The sequence below is a fragment of the Pangasianodon hypophthalmus genome, chromosome 22 (genome assembly GCF_027358585.1).
Source record: "Pangasianodon hypophthalmus isolate fPanHyp1 chromosome 22, fPanHyp1.pri, whole genome shotgun sequence".
Taxonomy (NCBI): Eukaryota; Metazoa; Chordata; class Actinopteri; order Siluriformes; family Pangasiidae; genus Pangasianodon; species Pangasianodon hypophthalmus.
The window spans coordinates 6,414,338-6,439,116 of record NC_069731.1 but is presented as its reverse complement, the minus strand read 5'-3'; the positions used below and the strand labels follow the sequence as shown (position 1 = coordinate 6,439,116).

The 24,779-nt window shown below is 37.8% G+C and overlaps 1 protein-coding gene across 23 annotated transcripts in view; it reads left to right on the top strand.

Moving 5' to 3' along the window:
• rims2a (regulating synaptic membrane exocytosis 2a) overlaps window positions 1-24,779 on the top strand; it is a 194,220-nt gene that overhangs the window by 59,812 nt on the left and 109,629 nt on the right. For 22 of the 23 annotated variants that reach the window (XM_053227795.1, XM_053227790.1, XM_053227786.1 and 19 more), the window contains one exon: window positions 20,604-21,301. In XM_053227795.1, the coding sequence (XP_053083770.1) occupies window positions 20,604-21,301 (698 nt within the window). Of the gene's footprint in view, window positions 1-2,463; window positions 6,074-20,603; window positions 21,302-24,779 lie in introns of those variants that run through there. The other variant, XM_034297924.2, reaches the window with a different exon arrangement.

Genomic DNA, 24,779 nt, shown 5'->3' with positions numbered 1-24,779 from the left:
ATTGACATTTAACAGACACTCTGTCAGAGCATGAGAATATTATCAAGTGCTTATGTTGACCATTTTTAAAAAACTAGCCTCCCAAACTAACATGAGCGCACAGTATTCAGCATATTTTTTACTATTTCTGCACACTTTTTTTTTTTTTGCAAATATATGTCAGTGTGACCAATAGACCAGTGGTCTCAATCACAGGGAGACAGTCTTAACTGCATTCCAGCCCCTGCTTTGCTCAATTCCAACAAATCAAATTTAAAATATCAAAGTCAGTATTCACTGGCTGAAACAGTCCGAGGCCAAATTTGCTCTGATTGTTGGGTTTGCATAGGGTGAATCATTTTCGTTGTGTGGAATGGACTCCAAAGCTTTCTTTTGTTTTCACTGCCTAGAATCAGAGCGTTGACTCTTTTTGGGAATCGACTCCCAGCACTTTTGATGTTAACCAAAAGCAAGATGGCGACTTGATGACGCACAATATATTAACATACATGTTGTATATATGTATTGCATATGGTAAGGAAATGAAACAGTGTAGTGTTGATGAATAGTTAAGATATTCATAGAAGCGTGTATCAGTAAAAAAAGAAACAGTAACTACTTAAATGCCAGTTAATTCAAATAGCTTTGCTATGTGATGTCAAGTGACTTGTGCCACAGTGTGCTTTATAACAGACCAATTATTCAATAAAGAAATTTGTTGCCAATTGATTTTATTATCAAATTCTATTGATTTGGTTGATTAGTTGTTGCAGCCCCACTTTCACTCAACACCTTTCAATCTCCAAAAAACCTAAAAAGCTAAATAAACTGTTACAATTTAAGAGTACCAAAAGCTAGTTGATAAAAAAATGCAAAATTCTCAATCTGACATGGTCATAGACACAATGTCTATAGATAATTTTATAAATTATGTACTTATGTTGCTATAAAACAAGAAGTGATGGTCTAAGATGTCTATTGCTAAGTAGTGAATGGAATGGGAAGATTAATCCTAGGCCTCTGTGAGCTTGTCTCAAGCCAGGATTGTGCCTCTTTACTTTACTAAAGCCAGGTCTCAGATCCCTGTCAAGTCCCGCTCTGTGCCTCAGTCTAATGCACTCGACTCCCCTCTCCAAACTCATGCATTATGCAATGTTCGCCTTCTAGTTGCTCCTAATCGGAGCTGTCATCCATCCATCGAAGTCTTGAAATGTACAGATCGCAGGCTGAAAAACTGCTGTACTGGACACCCGATGCCCTCAGGATGCCCAGTGTAGTACAACATTTTGGAGCTGAATGACAAACAAGGGAAAGGGGACACAAACTTCAACAGTGTAGCAGTTAAGGTCTGGTTTTAGTTGCTGGTGTGAGTTCAAATCCCAGGACTTAGGACAGTATCAGTTATGTCAATGGTCATACTGAGATACCATTTATTATTAGCAATTCAAGAGCTTCCTAAAGAGCTTCTTAAATTCCAGACACATTCACTTTAACAGATATTATTAAACAGTGTAGTGAAGTCGGGATTTAACCTCAAGCACCACCTCAGTGTTATTCTTAACGGAGAGGTATTTAGTGCAGCTGTGACTTTATGTGAGTTTATGATTTGGTAGCAGGTGCACCTGGTATAAAAGAGATAGCATGACTCCTTTTCAAAACTAAAAAAGACATAAATGAAATGTTTTATATTCGACATCCTTATGATATTATTTAATGTTAAAACAGGATTTTTGTGGAATCCAGCACAACAGCACCACCATTGGTCATGAGAAAAATGCATAGAATGGTATGAAGAAGCAAAGCTGAGGCTGATTTCTTTCTAGCCCAGACTGTAGATTCATGCAGCCTATCAGTGACAGTCATAGCAGGTGATTACACAGGCTGATATATTTCTGTTACAGTAATTGAGGAGGCACATGTGAAATACAGTCTCAGGTTTCATGAACATGAATGAAGTGGATTATTTACTCTTCATCCTTTTTTCCCCAAAATGCCATTGGAGGAGACTAAGCGCACATTGTCCAAAGTACAAATTACATTTAAGGAAGCAAGTTTCAGTTAAGTTGGATAGTACTGGAATTAATATTAGGGCTAAACAAATTATCTATCTATCTATCTATCTATCTAGTTAAGATAATGTAGTACTGTGTTATTAAAATATTAGTTTCTGTGATAAACACACACATGAATTGTTAAAACATGAAGTGTTAAAAAGTTAAAAAAAAGACAACGAGAGAGAGAACATACGTGATGAGGAATTGTATCAAATTAGTTGAATGAGATTTTTTAAAGTAACTTTTACATTCTAAGAGTGGTTTTAGTAAGAGTTTAACTCAACAAAAAATTTATTTTTGTAAAATAAATTTGGCTCTGTTCTTGTTCTTGTCCAAGACCATTCTGTTCCTAGGCAGAGCACATACATAGAGATTAGGATGCCATTTAGTATTTAGCCTTACTGTTGCTTAAATAAAAATAAAAATATTCCTCTTAAAGAGAGATTTAAAGACAGAAGATGGTGGATGCTCATTTGAAAGCATAATATTGGGAATATATAAATATATTCTCTTATTGTGTCTTATAGTGAGATATTAAAAAAATTCATTTTTTTTTGTACCCATCATACATTTTCTTCACTTCAGAGAAAAGGAAAGAGGGAGAGAGAAAATGGAAGAGGAGGGGAGGAGAACAGATAAATCAGAATTGTAGTCTCTCAGTGCTGGAATATCCACTACTGCACTGGACTTACTCTCGTGGCTGTGTCACCATAGCAGTGGTGTTTAATCAATAGTGCGGATGATGGGTAATCCCCTTCATTCAAGAGAGACAAATGGCAAAGGACGACATGAGGGTGATAACTTGCGACTTAAACAATGTATGAGAATGATTGCGTGAGAAATCCGTACGAACGTATGATTTTTGAGGGTTCTTTCTGGTTCCTCAAGAAAATCAAGGAATGGAAATGAATAAAAATATAAGCCAGCTCTTCATAATATGCCATAGAACAAAGTTTAGAAAAAGTCTTAATTTTCAGAAATGCTAGCAATGAATTCAATACAATGGTAAAATCTCATATCTATAATGCTACCTAGCATTGCTACATTTTACGTATTTAAGGAATAAAACACGACAGTGTATGCTGTTATAAGAAAATTATCCATGCCACCAAAGTGGATTATTTTCCTATATCAGCATTCCCCAAAGTGTTTTATTCCTCTTACACCACAGCAATTTTCCAACTATTGGATTATAATTATAAATTCTATTATAAATTCATTTATTAATGAATGACATACTTTTTAACAGTTTATTATTTTATTATTATTTTATTATTTTAACAGTCACGTTTAATGTTATGGAATGTCCATGAGACAAGTTAGTTCCTAGAATTCAACAGTGCTGTAGTATAAGATTAGAATTTATTAGAAATATTATCATTTTTAGTATTGAAAGACAGAGATTTCTGCTACTTCTATGTGTCTGACATTGGCCTGCACTGGTGGCCTGTGTCTCTAGGAGAACTGAGAGTGTGAGGAGTGTGTGAGGAGTGTGTGTGGAGGGAGCTGTGAGGGCAGGCAGGCAGAATTAAGAGCTCAGCTTTGGTCTCTGAGGAACAGGCTGGTGCCAGAGACAGAACATAGCGTTCATCTTCACAAAGCCAGGGGATGAGTACAGCGTTTGTTGTTTTTTTTTTTCCAAGACGGTTGTATATCTGGGGCAGGAACCTGAGATGGAGAGAATTGGAGCAAAGATGAACAAGAAAATGGAGAAAAATGTGAATGTGAGGAGGAAAGAAGTGCAATGTTCTGACAGGAATGTGAGAAGTGACTAATCAGGCTCAAGCCCTGGAAGAATTTTTTTTTTGGAGCTTCTTACCACTTTCAGTGATAATAAGGTGAATTTTCCAGATTGTTTTAGCCTAATTTCATTGTGATAATATACTCCAAGGCTGTTGGATCTCAGAATGCTATTCCTCCAGAGAAAAATGAGTGACACACTCAGGGCTTTCTGAGCATCAACTGTGCTGAAGGAGTTCCAGAACAAATGGCAGTTTTCCATCTGAGTTTTTCTGAAATGGTTTATAAAGTAACTATAATGTAGTTCTGAGAGATGTAGCCAAAATTTATGTCAGGATATTTTAAACATTTCTGGATGGTAACTCCAATACCATTTCCAAAACTGATACCAAATTTGAATGAATAACAAGTAGGCTTTTTTGGGTGGGATTTGAGGGCCTAAAAGAAACAAACATTGTAGTACTCAAAAAAAAAAAAAAAAAGTATCACGTAGGTAGCAGCCAGTTTAAAAGAAAATGCAGCACGAATGATCATATCTCACATACTGATTAATAACTTAGGAATTATTTGGTATAGAGAATTACTTTGCATCTTGTCTTAGAGATTGGATGCTTAATGGGAAAAAGCATGATTGGGAATCCACTCAATAGTTTCACAATTTAACAGATGGATTAGAAACCAGCACTCCACAAATGTTTTATATGTCTCTTTATTCGATATCTGTTTGATATTCAATATGGAGGTTATAACCAACAGACCCACAGCTTTCATACGAGACCTTTTGACCAATCACGTTTTGTTATTCAGTACCTACACCAATTACCAACATCAACCTATCTGTGTTGAAAAGAATGATATAAAACGCCTAAAACTTCTATTTGAATGGGGCATTTTTATTGACTGGTGAAGGTTTTTTCTTTACAATTAAAAAGGTAGTAATTTTACACAAACACAAAAAGAGTATCCTCTAAAATGATAACTCCCCTCCTTAAGAGAACTTACTGGGTTACTTATATCTCTATATATCGCAAGAACATGCTTGATGTTGTTTAGCTTGAACAACCAAGATCAAAATTGAGTAGTTTTTTGTTAAAACGCTACAGTAGCTTCATCAGATGGGAAAATGGAAGCATGAAAATCTGTTTCTTCAACCCAAAAAGCTATGCTAAACAGCCATTCACTGTCAGCACTGTTCCCGAGCTTCAGAGGCCAAAGAAGGAAATCAGACAGCTTTGCTTCATTGTAGAAATGAAAACTAGCCATGATTCATGATTTGTCTTTTTTGCAGCAAATGTTGCAAGCTACATCACTAATTCGATTCAATTCAGTTCAGTTCAGTTTAGTTCTTAGTACTGTTTGTGTTAGGGATGTGGCTTTTTATTTGGTTATCCATGGATATTCACCACTCTGTCTAAACTGATCTAAAGATCTTAAGATCCTACTAGAGATCATACTAAAAATCCATATAAATCAATCCTAACTAATTATTTTCCAGGCAGGAAATGTAGTTTCTTGTGTTACTTTGAGAATCTCACAGCCACACTGAACGTGCTAACTAATTTATGCTTGACGGATACACGGTGGCGTGAGGAGGCACTTGGTCAAGATGGCGTAATCACTGTTGTCGCGATGCTGCTTTGGAATTAATGGTTTGTTTGTAAGCTCCATCCATCATTGTTCATGTGACACTCAATGGCATCACAAATCAGACTTAAACCAGTCCGAACGAGTGATTCACATGACTGTGTTAGGGCAAAGACATTGCACAGCTGTGGTATTTGAGAAACTGTATTTGAGAATGTTTATCTGTTTGCATTGGCACTTCCTGTCAGTAGAGAAAACGAAAAAAATGTTTGTTGGGAATTTTATTTTTTGGCTTTCGGGAAAATAATCATTGTCATATAATCACTTTATGTGTATAATTGTTGTGTCAACAAAATACCATTACAAGTCTTTGACTGTGAATTTCTGATTCACTTTGCCCAGGATTGAAATGCAAAAAAACAGCCAAAAAAAAAAAAAAAATGCAATGGCCAACCCACAGAATGCCAGTCTGACTCAGATACCAAATATGGCCATGTATGTGTGTAAAGAGAGCCCTATAACCTCTGTTCCTGTCATACAGAGGCACACACACACAGTAAAAGAGTGAGAGGGACGAGTTCTGCTTTTTCTCAGTTGGGACATCTGCATTCTTTCATGTTCAGTCAGCATGACTGATTCCCTGAAAAGACGGAGAGCGAGCGGAGGGCTGGAGGAGCGCGCTAATGACAGGAATAGGAGCGTTCTTCCCTGTGAAGGTCCTTATTCTGTATCTCCATGTGTCAGAGTGGCCTTTTCTATATAACACACCAGTTTGGTGCTCAGCTTGACGATGTACTGTTTGAGAAGCGACACTTAGTGCACCCTGTGTTTATCTGTTTGGCTCAGGTGTGAAAAGCGAGCGTGTTTGAATATGTATTCATTTGAGCTGTAAATGGAGATTTAGTGTGTTTGCAGTTTGTGCGTGTGTGTGAGGAAGGGAATTATGAGTAGACCGACCAAATGCCTGTGTGTAATGACATGAATACATAATAATTAACCTTATTATTCAGTAATACCTTTATCCACCTAACTAACCCCTTTTATCTATACTGCCGACCATCGCTTAGTGAATAAACTTGCACATATAGGAATATAGCCTAGCTATGCAAAGTGGAGAGCTGGTAGCTGTGAAATAGATAAAAGGAAAGGAACTAAAAAAAAGGCAATAAAAAGCAGCAATGCTATTCTTCACAGGATCTCTCAAGCCTGATGTAGTGTGTGTTTTAATTAAGTATGTCTGGGAGTGTGTATTAAAGTGAATTATTAGTTTTTAGTATAGCATGTGTGGGTTTACGTGTACGTATATGATTAGCGTGCTAAAACACTGTCCCATGAGCACACTCTTTCTCTCTCAGTAGATATGGATGTCTCCTTTCTTCCTTTTAATGAAGGAAGGGGAAACACTCAGTATACGTCTATGCACTGGATCCATTAGCTACCCTAATGCTCTCTATTGCTCTTGCATAACATACTGTAACTCTACTATAATGTTGACCCCTTCTACTGACCTGTGTTTACTGTAAAAGTCCTGCGAAACAGGATATAACAGCTTCCTAGGAATAATTTGTGATTCATTTGATCTCTCATGCTCACTAAGTGACAGATTTAAATGATTTAAATTTTTTTTTTGTTCCAAACAGTTCAAGTTACACAGATTTACGATTTTTGGCCCAGTTTTGTTGTGGCAGACAAAAATCGCGCATTGTACAAGAATTTTTTGGTCATGAGTTGAAATCAGTGATCTTAATGTTACATGCTCAGCATTAGCTGGTTTAGTGCAACTAAAGTCAGACAAGGAAAATTCTGGAAGTGTCAGAGGTTTTTTATTAAAAGTGTGACCTCTGCTGTGACACTCGTCTAACAGCCAGCAAATAGAAAGCCGATATTGGATTACATGAAATTCATGGGAAAGCTACAAATAGAGTAACTACGGCAATATATAAACAAAATTATTGAAGATAATTGATGATAAAATATCCTTGTTACTTCTGAAGAATGTTATGCATTTGATGCAGAATGTAGTACATTTCTTTAACCGCAGGTCTGTGATTAGAGAATAGTCATTGTATAATCTGACACAGAGAGAGCACATGTTATTGAACAGACTGTTATACAGTTCAGCCAATATTTTATTGGGATCAAATAAAAACATTAAAATATAAAATATTGGGAGTGCTGAGAACTTTATAAATTCTAACTGAAATTTTGGGCAGGATTAATTTGTAACTAGGGCTATCATGGTATAGATTTTGTTCTACTCGTAGTAAATTTAGAGAAAAATTATCCAATTAGATTAGATTTTGTTGGTAGTGGGCGGGGTCGACCTGGTAGTCAGTGTACGTCATAAAGACTGAGGTGTAATGCTGTCGAATTAATTCTACTTGTATGGCAAGAAATCCTTCAAATAATATTAGTTCTTATTAGTTACCAGTCCACTGATTGGACAGTTATTCATATCACCATAGCAACCATCATAAAATAGTGTAACTTGTGAAGCATTGCATGTTTTTTATTCCATTCATTAAAAAAAAAACTTTTCTGGATATTTGTTTCAGCTTGTTCATATTTAAGTCAGTCTGCTGTTGTATTGCATCATGTGTCCTGCTATCTTTAGTCCTTCAGGGATATGTTGTGCTGGTGTGTGTGTGTGTGTGTGTGTGTGTGAGAAAGAGAGAGAGAGAGAGAGAGAGAGAGAGCTCATATGCTTTATGCTATAAGTTTTTTTTTGACAGGAAGATTAAATGCCAAAGAACCACTGTTGGGTCACTGAGCAAGGCCTTTAACCTTTAAATGCTTCGATTGGACTCAGCCTTACTTAGAAGTCGGGGCTGGCTCTTTTTTTTTTTTTTTTTGCTATGAATTATGAATCTGAAAATCTCTTTCTGTTTCAGTTTCAGTCAATGTAGCATAAAGTCCAGTGATTAACAGTGTTCAGTATGGTCACGTCAAGAATCATGACTCATACATGGCTGTGAACTAACATTAGTAAACAAGTTGGACCTTTCAAGCTTCAAAGATCACCATAGTAATAAATGCTCGGTGATTAAATTCCCTTTCGTTTGCCTCCCTCCCTATGAATGTAGCCTTCCTGCATTTACCCTTTTCCTATAAATCTATAGAAGCGCTTGATTTTCTTTTTCTTCTTTAGTTTTTGCTGGCGAGAGAACCTCTGGGAAAATAAACAAGGCTTATTACTTTCTTTCCCAGAACATCCTGTTAGCAATGGCTTTTTACTGTTTATATATATGTATATATATATATATATATATATATATATATATATATATTTATATACATACAATACATACATACATATACATTTAAATCAGATGAAAATATATATATGTATATATATATATATATATATATATATATATATATATATATTTTTTTTTTTCATCTGATATATATGTGTGTGTATATATATATATATATATATATATATATATATATATATATGTACGTATATATATCAGTAATAAAGCTGGACTGCGTTCTGCAGTTGCTAGGACACTCAGTTTAAGGGCAGTTCAAGTTTCCCGATAAATGTTGTTGGAGATAAGGCAAGCTGTCTCGAGGGCAGGACCTCTGTAATTCATTACTAGCCAGGCGATATCAGAGCTCCTGTCCTCTTCAATTACAATTAACTCAACTAACCACTCTGCTCTATCTATCCATCTATCTCTTTCTCTCTATGTTTACCCATTTCCATCATACTCTTTTCATTGTAGAAGATAGTTTTCAGTATTAAACAATGTCGGCTAGTACACTAAACCACGTCTCACAGTTAAGACAGTAATACAGAACTGGGATAACTAGAGCTGTGACTTTACAATTAGGGATAATCTTAATATTCAAACATCTGTAAGAACTAATAAATATAATAAAAGATATTTGGTTAAGTAAAACGTGTTTAGTGTGATGTAACTTAGTTAACTCCAGATAATGAACCCTACAGTACAGCTGAACACTGAGCCCTGTTTTCTTTTCATTGACTCTTAGGGTGAGTTTTTTTGCTCCCAGGTCTTTTTCTTAGACCTGGTATACATTTGGTGTGTGACTACACCTTTGGATGCAGCAACACCATGAGCTACAGTGTTCACATACTTGCCTGTACATCTGGAAGGTTAAAAGTGACACTTGATGACACATCTTCACTTTATGTCTGGTTTCCATGTCGAGGTATAAAATGTTTAATGATTTCATACCATACTTATCTCTGTACAGTTGCATGGAGATGTTAAACACACGGCCAAGGTCTGTTAGTTTGTCTTAAACTTTCCACTGTCGTTGTGATTGTTGTCATGAGCTGCATCTCAAATCGAAAACTATGCACTCCCATACTTAATAACTGTCTAGAATAGCACAGAAATATTCTATTTGAGTCACACCTCTAGTTTGTTCAGTCTGTTGCAGACATTGCATCACATCACAATGTTCTTCCCTACTATTTACATTGGCACTGCTCTATGTGCCCCATTAATTTTTTCAGACACAGAATTGACGCTCCGGATTAACGCAGAATACACACGGCAGCCATCGTCGTAGTTAAAAGCAATTATAAACCTAGCCCCAGTGTTCCAGCCTGATGGTGTGTGTCATATACAAATGATGTGATTAAGCTGTAGTATCTTCATCTCGTATGCACCCTGAGTACTGGAGCAGAAGGTGAGCATTCTGACCTGACTGTTCCCCAGACACATTGCCTGTCTGCGCTCTTTGCCGTAATTTGAGCTGGGAAAAATACTGAAGAATCATTTTCTTGTAGCACTTATGTACGATAATGTATGTGTAGTAATAGTAGTACAGAAAGGAGTTACTGATAATTGAATGGGTATAAGGAAAAATAGTCCAATCGAGCCTAACAAATTCATTGCATTGGAAAAGGGAGACAGATTTTTTTTCTTAGCCTTAGGGTGGGAAGGAAAGTCACTGTGGTGCACACGCATTTCTGATATTTGGACATTGTCCACTCCATAATCCCCCTTTCCCTCCAATCTTTGCAACATATCTTACAATATAAATGGTTCTGTACATCATAGACACACTGTCTGCACTACACTTTGCCCTTGTTTGAAATTTACATTATGATAGATTTAGATTTAATTCCAATTATTTGCTATAAGACAAGATCTTGGTGGCCATGGAGTATTTTTAAGCTAGCCTAATTTGGCATACATTTGGCCCCCATGTCATTAACTGTCTTGTCCATTGCTCGTCCTTCACTGAAAGTCTTCATAGAGTGAGCATGGAGCAGCATGAGTCCTGTCCCAATGGGCCTCTATTAGCTCTTGCAGTTCCCATGTTTTGACCACTAGGTGTAAGAATAACTCTGTAGAAGGTAAATGGGGCAGTGAATGCTCTGCCCCACGATTGAGCAGCATTTAGAAAGGTGATCAAATCAGTGGGACATCTGTCAAATAGCGACATTATTAAAAATCATTGGTCACTGAAAAGAGTTAGTATTTCAACTGAATTTAAAATGTATGGAGTTGTGAGTGAAGACTGTGCTAATTAATTCTGGTTGAATGGCTATGTACATATATATATATATATATATATATATATATGTACATAGCCATTCAACCAAAATTAATTAGCACATATATATGGTTCATATATATATATATATATATATATATATATATATATATATATATATATATATATATATATATATATATGTGTGTGGTGGTATATATGTGGTGGGACCTCTATGGAAGAGTCACCACTGCTGGCTTGTGCAAACCTACGAAATTATAGGAACCTATGCTCTTAGGTTAGCTATTTTTTATAGGTTAGCTTTCTCTTGCTAGGCCATTCTGACTTGAAGAGACTGTTCAATCAGGAATGAATAGATTTGAAAAAACTATGCACGAGGCTCAAACAATGGAGTGTGATTGGCGAGGGTAAAGTTCATCCAAACTTCCCAAACCAGACTACTTTAAATCAGAAAACATCAAACCACTAATTTTTTTTTTTTGCACTGCTTATAGCATACTGACAAAACCATCATTACCATAATTACAAAGCAAACACACATTTAGGTTCCCTGGGGTTTTAAACATGTAATATAGCTTTTGTTCTCCACCTCCTATAGCACATGCACACAATTACTGCTATACTGAAGCCAGTCAAAGGACTTCTTTAGTCCTGAACTTTAGTAGCTTTCACTAGGAAGTCTAGAACATTTTGTTACAAAAAAATGACCATTAAACACCTACTTTTACAGGACGTCATTTACTCACCACTAACTGTTTTAAACAAAAATCTTGAGTATTTTTTAAAGACATAATGCTGTAAACTTGTACTTCAATTCAGTGACTATATCTTCTTCAAGAAAAGCTCAAGATCCTGAAGCATGTGGCTGGAATAGTGTATAAAAATATATCAGATGCGCTGCGCTGTGACCTGTGAGTGGAGTATTTATTAACATGATTAATCATCGCAACTTGTTTCCTAACCTTGAATTTGTAAATGATGCACTAGTTTTTGTCTTCTGAGGTTGTTAACAATAGTGTTTTGCTTGTACAAAGGCAATTTCCATTAGCTTACAGTTTCCCATTAGAAATTTGCTAGGTCTGATTAATTATATTTTGTTAATTCCAAAACAATTTAGAAGTGAGGTACAATCCAAGGATAAATAAAGGGTTTATCAACAGCGGCTCAACAGAGTCTTAATAAGCTTCCACTGCCTTTTAGGCTAATGATGACTTAAGACAACAGGATATACGCAAACCAGAGCAATTAGATCTGAATGAAATGGCTTAAAATGGGTGGATAGATCTCTGACTTATTCATCCTGTAATAATAAAGCAACAGAAGCCCTGCCATCATTCCATCAGAAACTGAAAGCATGCTGGTACATTATGCCCATATTGCATCACAGAGTGATTACAGGAAGTGCATAATGGAATATGAACATACTCGGGATTTGAAATCCCTGAATGCTGCATCATTGCACTGGTAATTATTGCTGGAGCACTTGGGCATCCTTTTTTCATAGTTGACAGCTTTTAAAATAGATTTTGTGATGGCTGAGGGAGCTGAAAGTGGTTAGGTTACTAGGATTAACCTTGGGTTATCATGTTTTTTTTTTCTTACCTACTCCCTCATCAGTGCATTTACATTTATTCATTTGGTAGAAAGAGTACAATCGAGACAAGGAGCTGAGCGCTTGAGGGTTCGGATGGCCTTTTGGTAGTCCTGGTAATGGATTGGTCAATCCAGTGTTTTCTGCACATAGGTGATACTTGGGCACACTGTTCCCCCTAAGCTGCACACACTTCTGATGATGCTCCCATGCAGAAAAAAAACCTGCAAAGAGAATGCTGACACAAAAATGTGTACAAATCTTACTCAGTTGGAGTAACTGACAGATGATTACAGTGCAGTTCAGACCAACCATAGGTACCTGCTTAACTGCATAGTGTTTTTTTATATTTTGAAAGCCCAAAGAGAAATGCGTGTCAAAACAGAGACAGTCCTGCTGCCACCCAAATTCAATCCCAATCACAAATAATTCCGCGTATGCTGCGAGCTTAGCAAGCCATGTTAACATGTTATTTCCTGTTCTTACTTGCTACTGTCATGAAGACTTTCCTGTGGTAGAAAGTTTAGAGACTGTTACAAAGAACTGACACTGGAGACTCCTTCCACAAATGTTGGACCATATCAATGTTTAAACATTTTTATTTGTTGAATAACAGCATGTTTTTTTGATTGTGTTTTTATTATTATGATTATGTTTTTTTTGTGGCTATTGAAGTGTGTTCTGACTCACTGCTGGCTTTTTATTACCTCTTACCTTTGACTCTATTGCCAGATACACACACCAAAACACACACGTTTGTCTTACTATTCTTGTAAGGGCCTTCCATTGACATAATTGTTAATGCAACTAATTAATGCTATGCCTACACCTAAACTTCACCTTAACCACAATAGGAAATCTTTTGGTTCTTTCATTTTTTTAATAAAAACCTTGATATTTCTAAGATATAAAACATGCACACACACACACACACACAGACAGCCTGCTCCTGCTCCTTTGATTTCAAGTGCAGCTGCTCACTGCAATGAAAAAATGCACCGTTAGCACTCGTAGGAAGAGGAGTGTGGAAATGATAGAAATGTGTGTGAGAGAGAGATAAAGAGAGAGAAGCTAAATGTGTGTCCCAAGTCTATTATTTTCCTTTCCTGAGAAAAAGTAATGTTAGGTAACTCATGAAGTGCTTTCTTGATTGTGTGAGTGTGTGTTATAAAATTAACCTAAAATACATACATATAAAATACATAAAATATATAAAATATTAATAAATAAATATAAAAATAAATGATGCTGTAAAGCAGTGTTATTCGTTGCAAGAGTTGGATTTAAATGTCATTTATTTATACTTAAGTGAAATATATTAATTAAGTAATTCCTAAAGACAAAAATAATTCCACTTAAACAAGTGAAATTAATTCATTTATTTATTTTTTTTTAGTCCATATTCTCATTTTGTTTTCTTGGATTGCATTCAGTATGTGCATTGCTGGCATTCTTGCTTTCTTTTTTTAAAAATAAATTTTATTTATTTTAATTAGGAAAGCTGTTGTGGCTGGTGTGTTCCTGATCAGCTCAAGCAGTGAGTCTTTGAGTCTTTGTCTGATGCTAATCTGGAGATGTTAACTGCAGGCTCTGTGGTATTTGATCATTTGGTGCGTGTAGTGTTGAGGTTTCCTCCATGCTGCAGGAAGTGCTACTAATCTTAGCCATTTACATCACCGTGTCTGCAACATAACCCCAGTTTGAGCATTTGGGGTTTGATAAACCAGTACAGGGCAGCATGAAAAAGCAGTGGTGAATAAATCAAGGCTCGAGATTTAGGACACGGCCTGTGCGTTTCCATACTGATCCGCAGCAAAGTGACCCAGTGGAAAGCAGACGTTAAGGCTTGACTGATATATTGTTTGGCCTATAAAACAGCTAATATTAAGCTTTCATGTATGGCTGTGGCAGTGTTGGGTTTGGAACTGACCATTTCTTCATAACAGGGTAAAAACCTTAGAAAATTGCCCTAATAATGACACCATACAGTTTTACCTCTGATTGTTACAAAGCACTGATCCTGGAGACCCTTTTCAAAAATGCTGTAAAAGTAAACGTCTCCTCACAGAAAACGTCACCGTAACAACAATTACACGTTTTTAACCTGTTTATGTGGACTGTTACTATATTACTAAGCTGTTACTACTGAAACGATAATGTGTTAGAATGAGATTAGTGATTATAAACCTTGCGGGCCGAGCTGCCGTTATAGGAAATTAATATTATAGGAAAACACCTTCTGACATCCAACACGCTGGCATAAAAACATATCAGCCAGAAATCTGGTTTACTGAAATGTTTAGTATCAGTGACAGTTGTTTTTTTTTTACATGGTTTATGATATTATTTCACAGTTTATGATGTTTTTGGGGCAGTGGTAGCTTAGACCAAAATAGCTTGTCATTTCAACCCCCAAGACTGACAGATTGCCACTGTTGGGTGACACTTTATTTTTAGGAACTATCATCTGGTGAATAGAATTATAGGATTGTGCTCGCTTGGCGATGATGCCGTCAAATTTGGCCAGATAAGTAATCTTTGAAAACCTTGGACACAGCTTAAAAAAGGCAGGAAAACGAGCATTTCCACCATTTCAGGTTTAAGGAGAAGGAGGGAGGGTGTAATATTTTTATCAGCTGTGCAGTCAGGAACTGCTTGCTGGCAGTGGCAATTGAGGAAGCGAACCTGGATGGTGGATCTTTAGATGACTGTTCAGTAAGTAGTACAAAAACATAACAGTACATAAATTTCTTTTACAAATCAGTTATCTAGTGTCTACATGGCAAGCATATTTAATTACTTTCTAATTATCATCATCATTAAATGTATTTTTTTTAAGGTTTCAAATTTGACACTTCCTTTTAGACCAATTTAATTTATTTAGGTCAATTTTTTTTTCCACATATCTGAAAAGGACACTAAAAGTGCCATTTTTCTCAATTTTCAGCCAACATTTTTCAGTTGTATCCCTAATAAATATATTGTTCTCCTTTCGGCTGCTCCTGTTAGGGGTCACCACAGCTGATCATTGGTCTGTGTATTTGATTTGGCCCAGTTTTTACGCCGAGTGCCATTCCTGCGCAACCTTCCCCAATTTTATCCAGGCTTGGGACCGGCACTGGAAGTGCACAGTTGTGTGCAGCCGGTGGCTGGGGTTGGTCCCCAGGCCGGGAATCGAGCCCGGGCTGTGGCGGTGAGAGCACTGAGGCCTAACCGCTAGTCCTCCAGGGACCCGGCATCCCTAATAAACATAGTTAAATGATATTCTTGTGTGATGTAAGCTAAGTCGAACATACACTGAGAGATTTTATTTCACATTAAGGAACTCAAAATATTCTTCGTTTACCTGGACAGAAAGCGAGGATGCTCTTGAGTCTAATCGAGATCATGTGAGATTGGGAAGGGGGCGGGGCTTCCAGGCAATGTCAATTAATATCGGAGAGTCCAAAACCCTTGCATAAATCATTCCAGATTAATATGCCGACTGGCACATGTTCTGTTTTATTGGGGTGAAATAAAATTCTCTTTTGGCATATTCTTGAGTGATGGCATACGCCGTTGTTAACTTGTGTACTCCGATATTAATTGCCCATACAGAAAATACATAAAGGTTGACAAGTCTGGTAATACAATGGATGGGTAATATAATAACATGGACTGGTAATATAATAACATGGACTGGTAATATAGTAACATGGATGTGTGAGGATCAGTGTAAGATCATGTAGAGAGAATTTGTTTCTCTTCTTATTTGGGCTGTGTTAATGCTCATCACATTAAAAAAATCTAAGACCAGGTTGTTCACATTTTGCAAATAGATTATCTATTTAATTTTCTGTGCATACCTAGTGTGCAGACTTTACTGATCTCTACATGTAGCCTGGGCTCTGCAGTGTGAAAGTGCGGAGGATAAAACTGGCAGAAACACAAAATCTCAGTACATTGGCTCCAGGGGGCAATAATGACGCGTATGTAACTGTGGAGCTGCTTCCTATGTCCTCCTGTTCTGGAAGGTTCCTTAGCACGCAGGTTTTTGGGTTCCTGCCTTTACCAGATGCCTTATTTCTATTTGGCTGGTTCGTGTGACCATGTGTGTGTGTGTGTGTGTGTGTGTGTGTGTGTGTGCTATGTTTAATCACACAACTGACAAATTTGGTACGCTCCATGTGTAATCTTGGGATACTCAGGACAATAATAATTTCACCGGCTTGGCAGATGTCTTTATTTTGAAACTGCAATAAATTGCACCTGATCATCTTTCCATGCTGCCTTCATGGCCACCCTCGATTTATGTGCTTCTCAGCGATGCCTTTGACACGATTCAAAATATCGTCGTGTCTGTTGGGAGAAGCCAAGCTTACGGCAGCACCTCGAGTTGTTCACACGGATACACACACCTGTCACTCACCCTGTTCCCTATTCCCTGTTCACTAGCTTTTATTAGCTTCCTGCCTTTTGAGGCTGCAGGCTTTCCAAATTATTGATTGGCTGGGACTTCTCCCTTCTGCTAGTGTCATATTTTCAGATTTGAGACAGTTTATTAGTCACATGTGGCCAAACCTGGCTCAAAAACAACTTTCCTGAAAGCGCCTGCATTCCATCATTTTATATTTTACCCGTGGTGTAGCATTTGTAGCAGTATTGTATAGCTGGAAAAACTCAATACACTCTGGACAAACCCACAATACACACAAACATACAGGAATATACTTTATTGGTTTCATTTATTATTCATTTACAAATTTTACATGAATGAATACTGTATATACTGTATATACCAGTATATATGATTGGTCAGAATGTGTTAAATAATTTTTTTTATAACAGTAGCCCTGAATGTAATGCTGGCTGTAACTCAAATCACAGATTTATATTAACATGCTCATTCTAATACGTTGTTGTTTCTATAGCAAGTCATTCCTGGGAACTTGTATAGTGGACGATATACAAAAATGTGTTGTTACGTACGAAAGAAAAATGCATAATCATTGATATGGTAAAGCTTTCTCTAAGGAGATGTTTATTTGACATTTTTGGAAGGAGTCTCCAGTTTCAGCGGCTTTGTAACTGTCTGTTTTCCACCACAGGAAAGTCTTCAAGCAGCTTTTTTATTTTTTATCTTATTATCTCCAAGAAGCTGGAGAGGGATCAACTATTTATAACCTAAGTGATAACGGGAACTTGTTTTGCAGACGTTAAATACAACTATAAACATTAAATATAACTGCAAATGGTTAAAAAGCGCAACATCATTCATTAGTACATTAAATATTGTAAATATTGGCAAATTGCCACCCTAATGTGGATTATAACAGCATTACATAACTGCAGTCTATAACAGCATGCCTCATCATGTTTTATTCCTAGCATAATTAAAGTACTGTGGTTAGGTAGCTTTATTCAAGAGAACTTTATTTAAACAAGAAAAACTACACCATCTTCTTATTAGGGTATGTTTTCAGAAATGACGTGCTGGTTTGGTAAAACACCCCTCACACACTGCCTGCTCAATTTATTACACATAAATATACAACCTGAAATATCTGATATGTTGAAAGGTTTACAATATGATTAGGTGTTAATGTTGGCTGTGTTAGTGCACCGTGTACGTGGATCATTACTCAAATTGTCATTCCTCCTCACTGTAGAGTTGCTGTTCTTCCCCAGTGGGCTCTCTTCTAATTTCACCTTGATTGCTTTTCACTTTTGCACACGCACACGTTTGAGCAATTTATTCCCTCTGTGAGTGTGTGGGCATTAATGCAGCACCATTTCTCCACCCACTCCTGAGCTTTTTTTTTTTTTTTTTTCAGTTACAGGCACTCAAGGGCACATCTTTTGTACCTTTAATATGTATTTGTTTCCTGGAACGATGCATACGGTACATTTATTTTTTTTACATTTAGGTTTTATTAAACATAATTATAGGTACAGTAGTAGTCCTCAAGGTCCAATTATGTTCAGTAAAAGTTATCAATACACTGTGTTCATGTTCAGGAGAAAAAATACATAATGCGAGGTTCAAAATACCTTGGAAGGTTTGAAGGGAAGGTGCAGTTTATAACTTTACAGGGCCGTACAAATAATAAATCCGTTAGCTATCCCACATAAAGGCTCTAATGTGCTGACCAGTACTGTGTTTAGGTTGCCCAGAAACAGAAAGCTAAAACAGTTGTAGTTAACATAATGAAATATCGTGAAGTAGTTAGCTAGTACAGCCCAAGGCCTGGGCACATCATTGTATAGTTAAAAATTCTTATGAGCCCATAATGTGCCCTTGAATTCACTTATTTTAAAAAATATGAAATGGAAATCACAAACCATTTTTCTTTCCTGATATGATGCATTTCTGTATTTTTATCCAATAAAATAATTTCTGATGTACTTCTTTTTCACGAATTAAAAATCACAGGCATTTTTCTCAGTTATATCTGTTTCTCACAAAAAATTTCCAATTGTGAGGGCTCCTGAGTGGCGCAAACAGAAAAGAGCCAGGATCCCAGCCATTCGTTGCTGGGAGCCAAGCGAGCAAAACTGGCTGTGCTGTCTGGATGGGAGGGACGGCATGCTCTCTCTCTTTCTCTGTCAGTCACAGTGACACTAGCCAATCGTAGGCATCTGTGAGCTCATGGATTTCCTCTGAGTGTGTTATGCTGCTGTGGGATGCAGCACGAACAACAGTTTGAAAATATGGTTGGCTAGATTCAGGTGTTATGGTTGGCTAGATGCAAGTGTCACATGGAAGCATGTGTTGTCCTTCACCCTCCCAGTTAGTAGCTGTCTTATGATTGGGGAGAGCTGGGTGGAATTGATGAGTGACCAAATTGGGAAGAAAATGGGGTGGAAAAGTGTATGTCCAGACCAAATTGTTTGCTGATATTTTGTCACACAGTGGCAGTTTGCACCCTAGGAATTTTCAGTCCTGATGATGCTTATCATTTTTTCATAACTGATTAATGTGAGGTTCTTGAACTGGCGCTTAACTGATGCTGTAACTGATCACATACTATACAGTACGTGCAGTAGCATTAATGATTCTACTAGAAAGAATTGAATGGTCTGTGATGTATATGTTAGGAGGGATGTAGCTATGTGATGTATATGTTAGGAGGGAAGTTGATTAGTGACACTTATTTAGAGTGTCGTTGCAGGTTGTTGATTGATGGAAGGAGAAAGGTAAAGAAGTGAGGGTGAAAATGTTTGCATTTGCCACAGTCATCTAGAGAAATTCATGACTGAATATCCTCAGGGTGTGCTGGCCCTGCAGGCTGGCTGAGAGCACTTACCGAAGCAATTCACACTCACACACTCACCTTCTCGACACACACACACACACATGCACGCGCACACACGTTGTGTTGCTCTCTTGCTGACACGTTCTTTCTAGTCAACACGAAAACCTGCTCATCATCCTGGCTGACAGAAGCCAAGAGTGCACACAAACACGTAACTTGCACACACACACACACACACACACACACACACACACACACACTCACACACACACAACATTCAGATATCATTCTGCTGTGGCAGCGGTTTGGATTTGTGAATGGAGCAAGGCTTAGTGTCCTGCATCGACTGCATAATGCATGAGGCAGGCCTCTGGAACACACACACACACACACACACACACAAACACACACACACACACACACACACACACAGCAATCTGTCAGATCTGATTTCAGACCATTTCAGTCACAGTAAAAGGCAAGCTTGCAAAAAAAATCAGCTCTATCAGAAAATGTATCAGAAATGCTTCAGTGCCTACGACACACCACACTGAGCAAATACAGTTCACTGGAGCCTCATTTGTTTGTAAAATTCTATCAAACTGTAAAGCAAACTGGAGTGTGAGAACAGAGCTATAAAAATAAAATAACAGTAGTTATGCAGAAATGCAGTACAGAATCTGAATGGTCATTTCCTTTAGTGTATACGAAAGAAAAGAGACATTTGGAAGTTACACTTAAATAAAAGCAAGAGTAAATGTGCCATCATATCATATTTTATAATTATCATATAAGATTTGCTACTTTAATTTTATTATTCAACTGCCCTTTTGTACATAAAAGCTCATATAACTTTATTCTTTTAGATAGAATATGTACTTTGTGATGTCTGACCTTTCACTTCCTTCATTTCTGCAGGAAAAGAAGCCCTTCGGCGTCTAGGGAGCCAAATCCGAACTATCAAAGGGAGGAGCGTCCATCGCATTATGCCCCAGGACAAGGTGGCATGCCACGATCACCCTCCGACTACGGTCGCCCCTACGAGGATGCCCAGTCAGCTCGGGCGTCATACCGTGCCCGACGTGGTGCTTGGCACTCCCAGGAGGAGGAGCAGCACCCTCCCGAGCCAGGCTTGGTACCCGAGCGTGATCTCCATCGCCAGGATGAGTGCCACACGCGCTACCGGAGTGACCCAAACCTGGCACGGTACCCAGTGAAGCCGCAGCCATACGAGGAACAGATGCGTATGCACGCCGAGATGTCACGTTTCCGCCATGAGCGGCGCCACAGCGATGTCTCCCTGGCGTGCACCGAGGCCGAAGAACGGCCCGGTGCCTGGCGTTATGGCCATGTCCACTCCCACGGCCCCTCCTACGGTCACCGGCCCTCCAATCCTGGCCCGCGGGACAAGACGGAGAACCTGCTGCGCAACGACTCGCTTAGTTCAGACCAGTCAGAGTCTGTGCGTCCACCACCACCCAGACCTCATAAAAGCAAGCGAGGAGGCAAAGCAAGGCGTGCCTCACTGAGCAGCTCAGACGAAGAGCTTCCCACCACGCCCGAGTACACCAGCTGCGAGGATGTGGAGATTGAGAGCGAGTCGGTCAGTGAGAAAGGTAAGGTGACATTTACAACACACACACGCACACACATACACAGAGTGAGAGAGAGACATTTTACTTCTTATAAAGTCGGGTCTTGAGACCACTACCAATATTACATCATTTATCAAAAACTAGTAGCAGATTAGTTGTATCAGAAATCCTCATATCTTGATTTTCTTGTCAACTTTTTCCTCAAGTACATCATGCTGGTCATGAGTATTTTCAGTTACTGTAACCCAAATTGCATTAACATTTGCTGTTTAAAGTAAAGAAAATGTCTTTAAGGCTATAAATACCCAAATAAGCCTTAATTTTGGACCAACAGTGCGATATAAATACAGTAATGACGTGTAGCATAAACAGCCAATTTCTGTTAACAGTTAAAAGGCATTTGTGGGAAATTATTGATATTGACTATTAATTTTTTACTAACCTCCCATAACCACAACACTGAATAAAAAACTAGCAACCTACAAAGCTAGCTACATATTTGCTAATCGTTGTTGGTTAGTATTAGCTTATTGGTTTGCAAAATTGGCTAAAATGCTGATTTTGATAATGTATCAAACCATTTAAAAAAAACTTAAAAAAGTGAGTGGCCTCAGAGTTTTGGACTCTGCTGTAATTTTTTTGCTATAATATTTGACCCAGTAATGAATTCTTTGTAACTCATAATGAATCTATGCTAGCAGGGATCAGCTAGCATGTAAAGAAATGATGCTAACTGGTCCTCGTTAGATGTTAGCCATCATTAGCCTTGTTTTCATTGCTGGGTGAAATCATCCTCTGACAAATCATACTGGATATTATTAATATTTGTTTCTGTGTTAATAATTAATGCTAAAAATGCTCCAAAAAGCTACAAAATATTCCGCATATGATACTTAACATTTTTTGCAGTGGAAAGCTATGATTATTTTTTTTCTTCAAGACACTTTGGGAGTGGGAGTGTGAAAGCGCTTTGGGTGTTTGAGAGGTTGTGAGAAGGTACACTGGAGTGTGAGAGTGTGTGTGGTGTGTGTGTGTGTTCTTAAGAAGAAGCGAGCATGTATTCCCATTACTGTATACCCTCATGTCTCTTTATATATATTTAATATATTAATATATATTTATATATATATATATATATATATATATATATATATATTTATATATATATATATGTGTGTGTGTGTGTGTGTGTGTGTGTGCGTGTCAGGCTGCCCATCCTCCTATGACAGGAATTGCAGCACCCTGGTTGCCTCTGATCTCATAGTTCAATCTGGTTTTAATGGACTGTGTTACATAATGGAGGAAGAACAAAATCCAGAGAGAGGGAAGAGGAGATAGAGAAAGAGAACAGAGGAGAGATCACCGTATTGTGCTAATAAAAATGGATTGTTCCTGTGATGAATCACCCAAGTGACAGTACTATTTCCAGTCAGGCAGTGAGAGAGGCAGCCAGGGGGTCTTCATAGCTCTTAGAGGCGTCATCACATCTGTGGATTAATTAAAGAAGGTATATGAAAGGTAATTAAACCTTGGAGGTTAATTACACCATTCCTCGCCAGGATTCAACCACAGACCTCTGAGCAATTAGTGTTATTTTATGATGATCAAGTTTTCTACACATCTCATATTTGTCTCAACTGTCACACTATGTTCAGCATGTTTATCCCGAAAATTCCATATGTTCTTATAGCTCTGAGTTGTGACATAATTTTTAAGTCTAAAAGGAAAACTCCGCCCTGCAACACATTAAATATGTTTATACTTAAGCAATATCACACAAGCAAGAGTGCGGTTATACTGAATATCGGCACAGCTGTGATTTGGTCGTAGGCGTGAGCCCGCAGGCTGAGTGCTGTAGGTAATCACAGCCGTGCCAATATTTAGCATAACTGCATGATTACGAGGGCGGAAATAGACCCCGAAGTAGCCAAACTTACTTTATAGCACCTTGGCTAGCTTGCTAGCTAGCTCACATTGATTTGTCTATTCCCATTATAGGTGCTTCTGGTAAAATTGACATCCCTTCTTCCTATATTTTAAGCCAAAAGTTATATTCCTGAAAAATATCATTTGCCATGCCCACTGATGATGTTGCTAACACTACTGTAGTAATGGTTTCGAACTAGGAAGTGGATTTTTACGTGGTGAACACAGACAAGTGGAGTGATGCAAACAATGAAACATCCCTGTGCGGTTATAGGAAATATAGGCATTCTTGGAATGCTGCTCGACCAATCAAATTAGTGGACCAGAGCTAACTGTTGTATAAAGGAATATGTATGATGTGTTTAGTGATTCTGGTGCTTTTTTAAGGCTGATTCTGTATTTTATTTTTCCTGTGACAAAATACACTGCAGTTGTCTGCCATGCTGTCGTCACAGGGGGTCATTGCTAGCGCAGTTACAATGGTGTTCATTAGGAGAAAACAAATTCAACTATCCCAAGTGATAACAGCCAGATTTTGCTGTTAGCTCATAAAAATAAAGAGCAGGAACTTCTTTTCTCACTCACCATTTTCCATCATATTAATGAGAAATCTAGCGTAGAAGTTGTGGAGACAACAAACATTGGACTTAAAGTACCCAGAATGCAGTGCAGCTACTCGGCAGAGACTTGGCTCGGCTAGTTAGCAATCTACGAGATGATGAGCACGATGTAAATGTAAATCTAAAATGATATCTGCTGGGATTGTAGAAGGACTAATTGTAAAAAGTTGAAACAGTAGTTAATAAAGTGCATGCTAAAGGCTTTGAAAGTGAATAAAATGAACTACCTTTATAGTTTGAGTAATTGAACTAGTTTTACAGCTGAACCTGTAAGTGACACCAGACTCCACAAAAGACGAGGAAGACACAGATGAAGCAGACTCCATGAAAGTGTGCAGAATGGAGGAGTGAGACAGACAGAACGAGAGAGAGGTCTAGTCATCTCTCCTTATATAACTGTTCCGAGCACAAAGGGGACAAGGCAGTCCTACATTATTGATGCCCGAGATTTCCAGGTCTGGGAGGAATTGCGACTTCCTCTGAAGGTCAGACGCTTTTTAAAGGAAGAGAAGGAAACTTCAGGCTAGATAAGGCCGCCTGTCCCGTCGCGTTTATCAGATTCGAGGGATGAAAGGAGCGATGTTGGAGTCGGAGACTCTTGAAAATCATGGAGGTTTCGATGGAGAATTTCACGATCTTCACCAGCCAACAAATATAAAAGATTAATTACAGTTAAGGCTTTTTCTGTTAAAAGAGTTCATTGCTTTTGTAAATCCACATTCATTTGTATTATCATACACTGAGCTGGTAGTAACAAAATAGCACATTTTGCCCATTTTGCTTGTTTGCCATAATGAATGTGCAATTTGAGGTCCAAAGCTGTCTGATGGGCAGGTATTAAATTTGAGGAAGCCTATTTTTCACAGCTGAAATAAAAATAAGGAGAACATTTGTCAAAACAGCTTTTAAACAGCATTCTAGGAATCTCTTAGAGATCTGAACTCGCTGCTTAT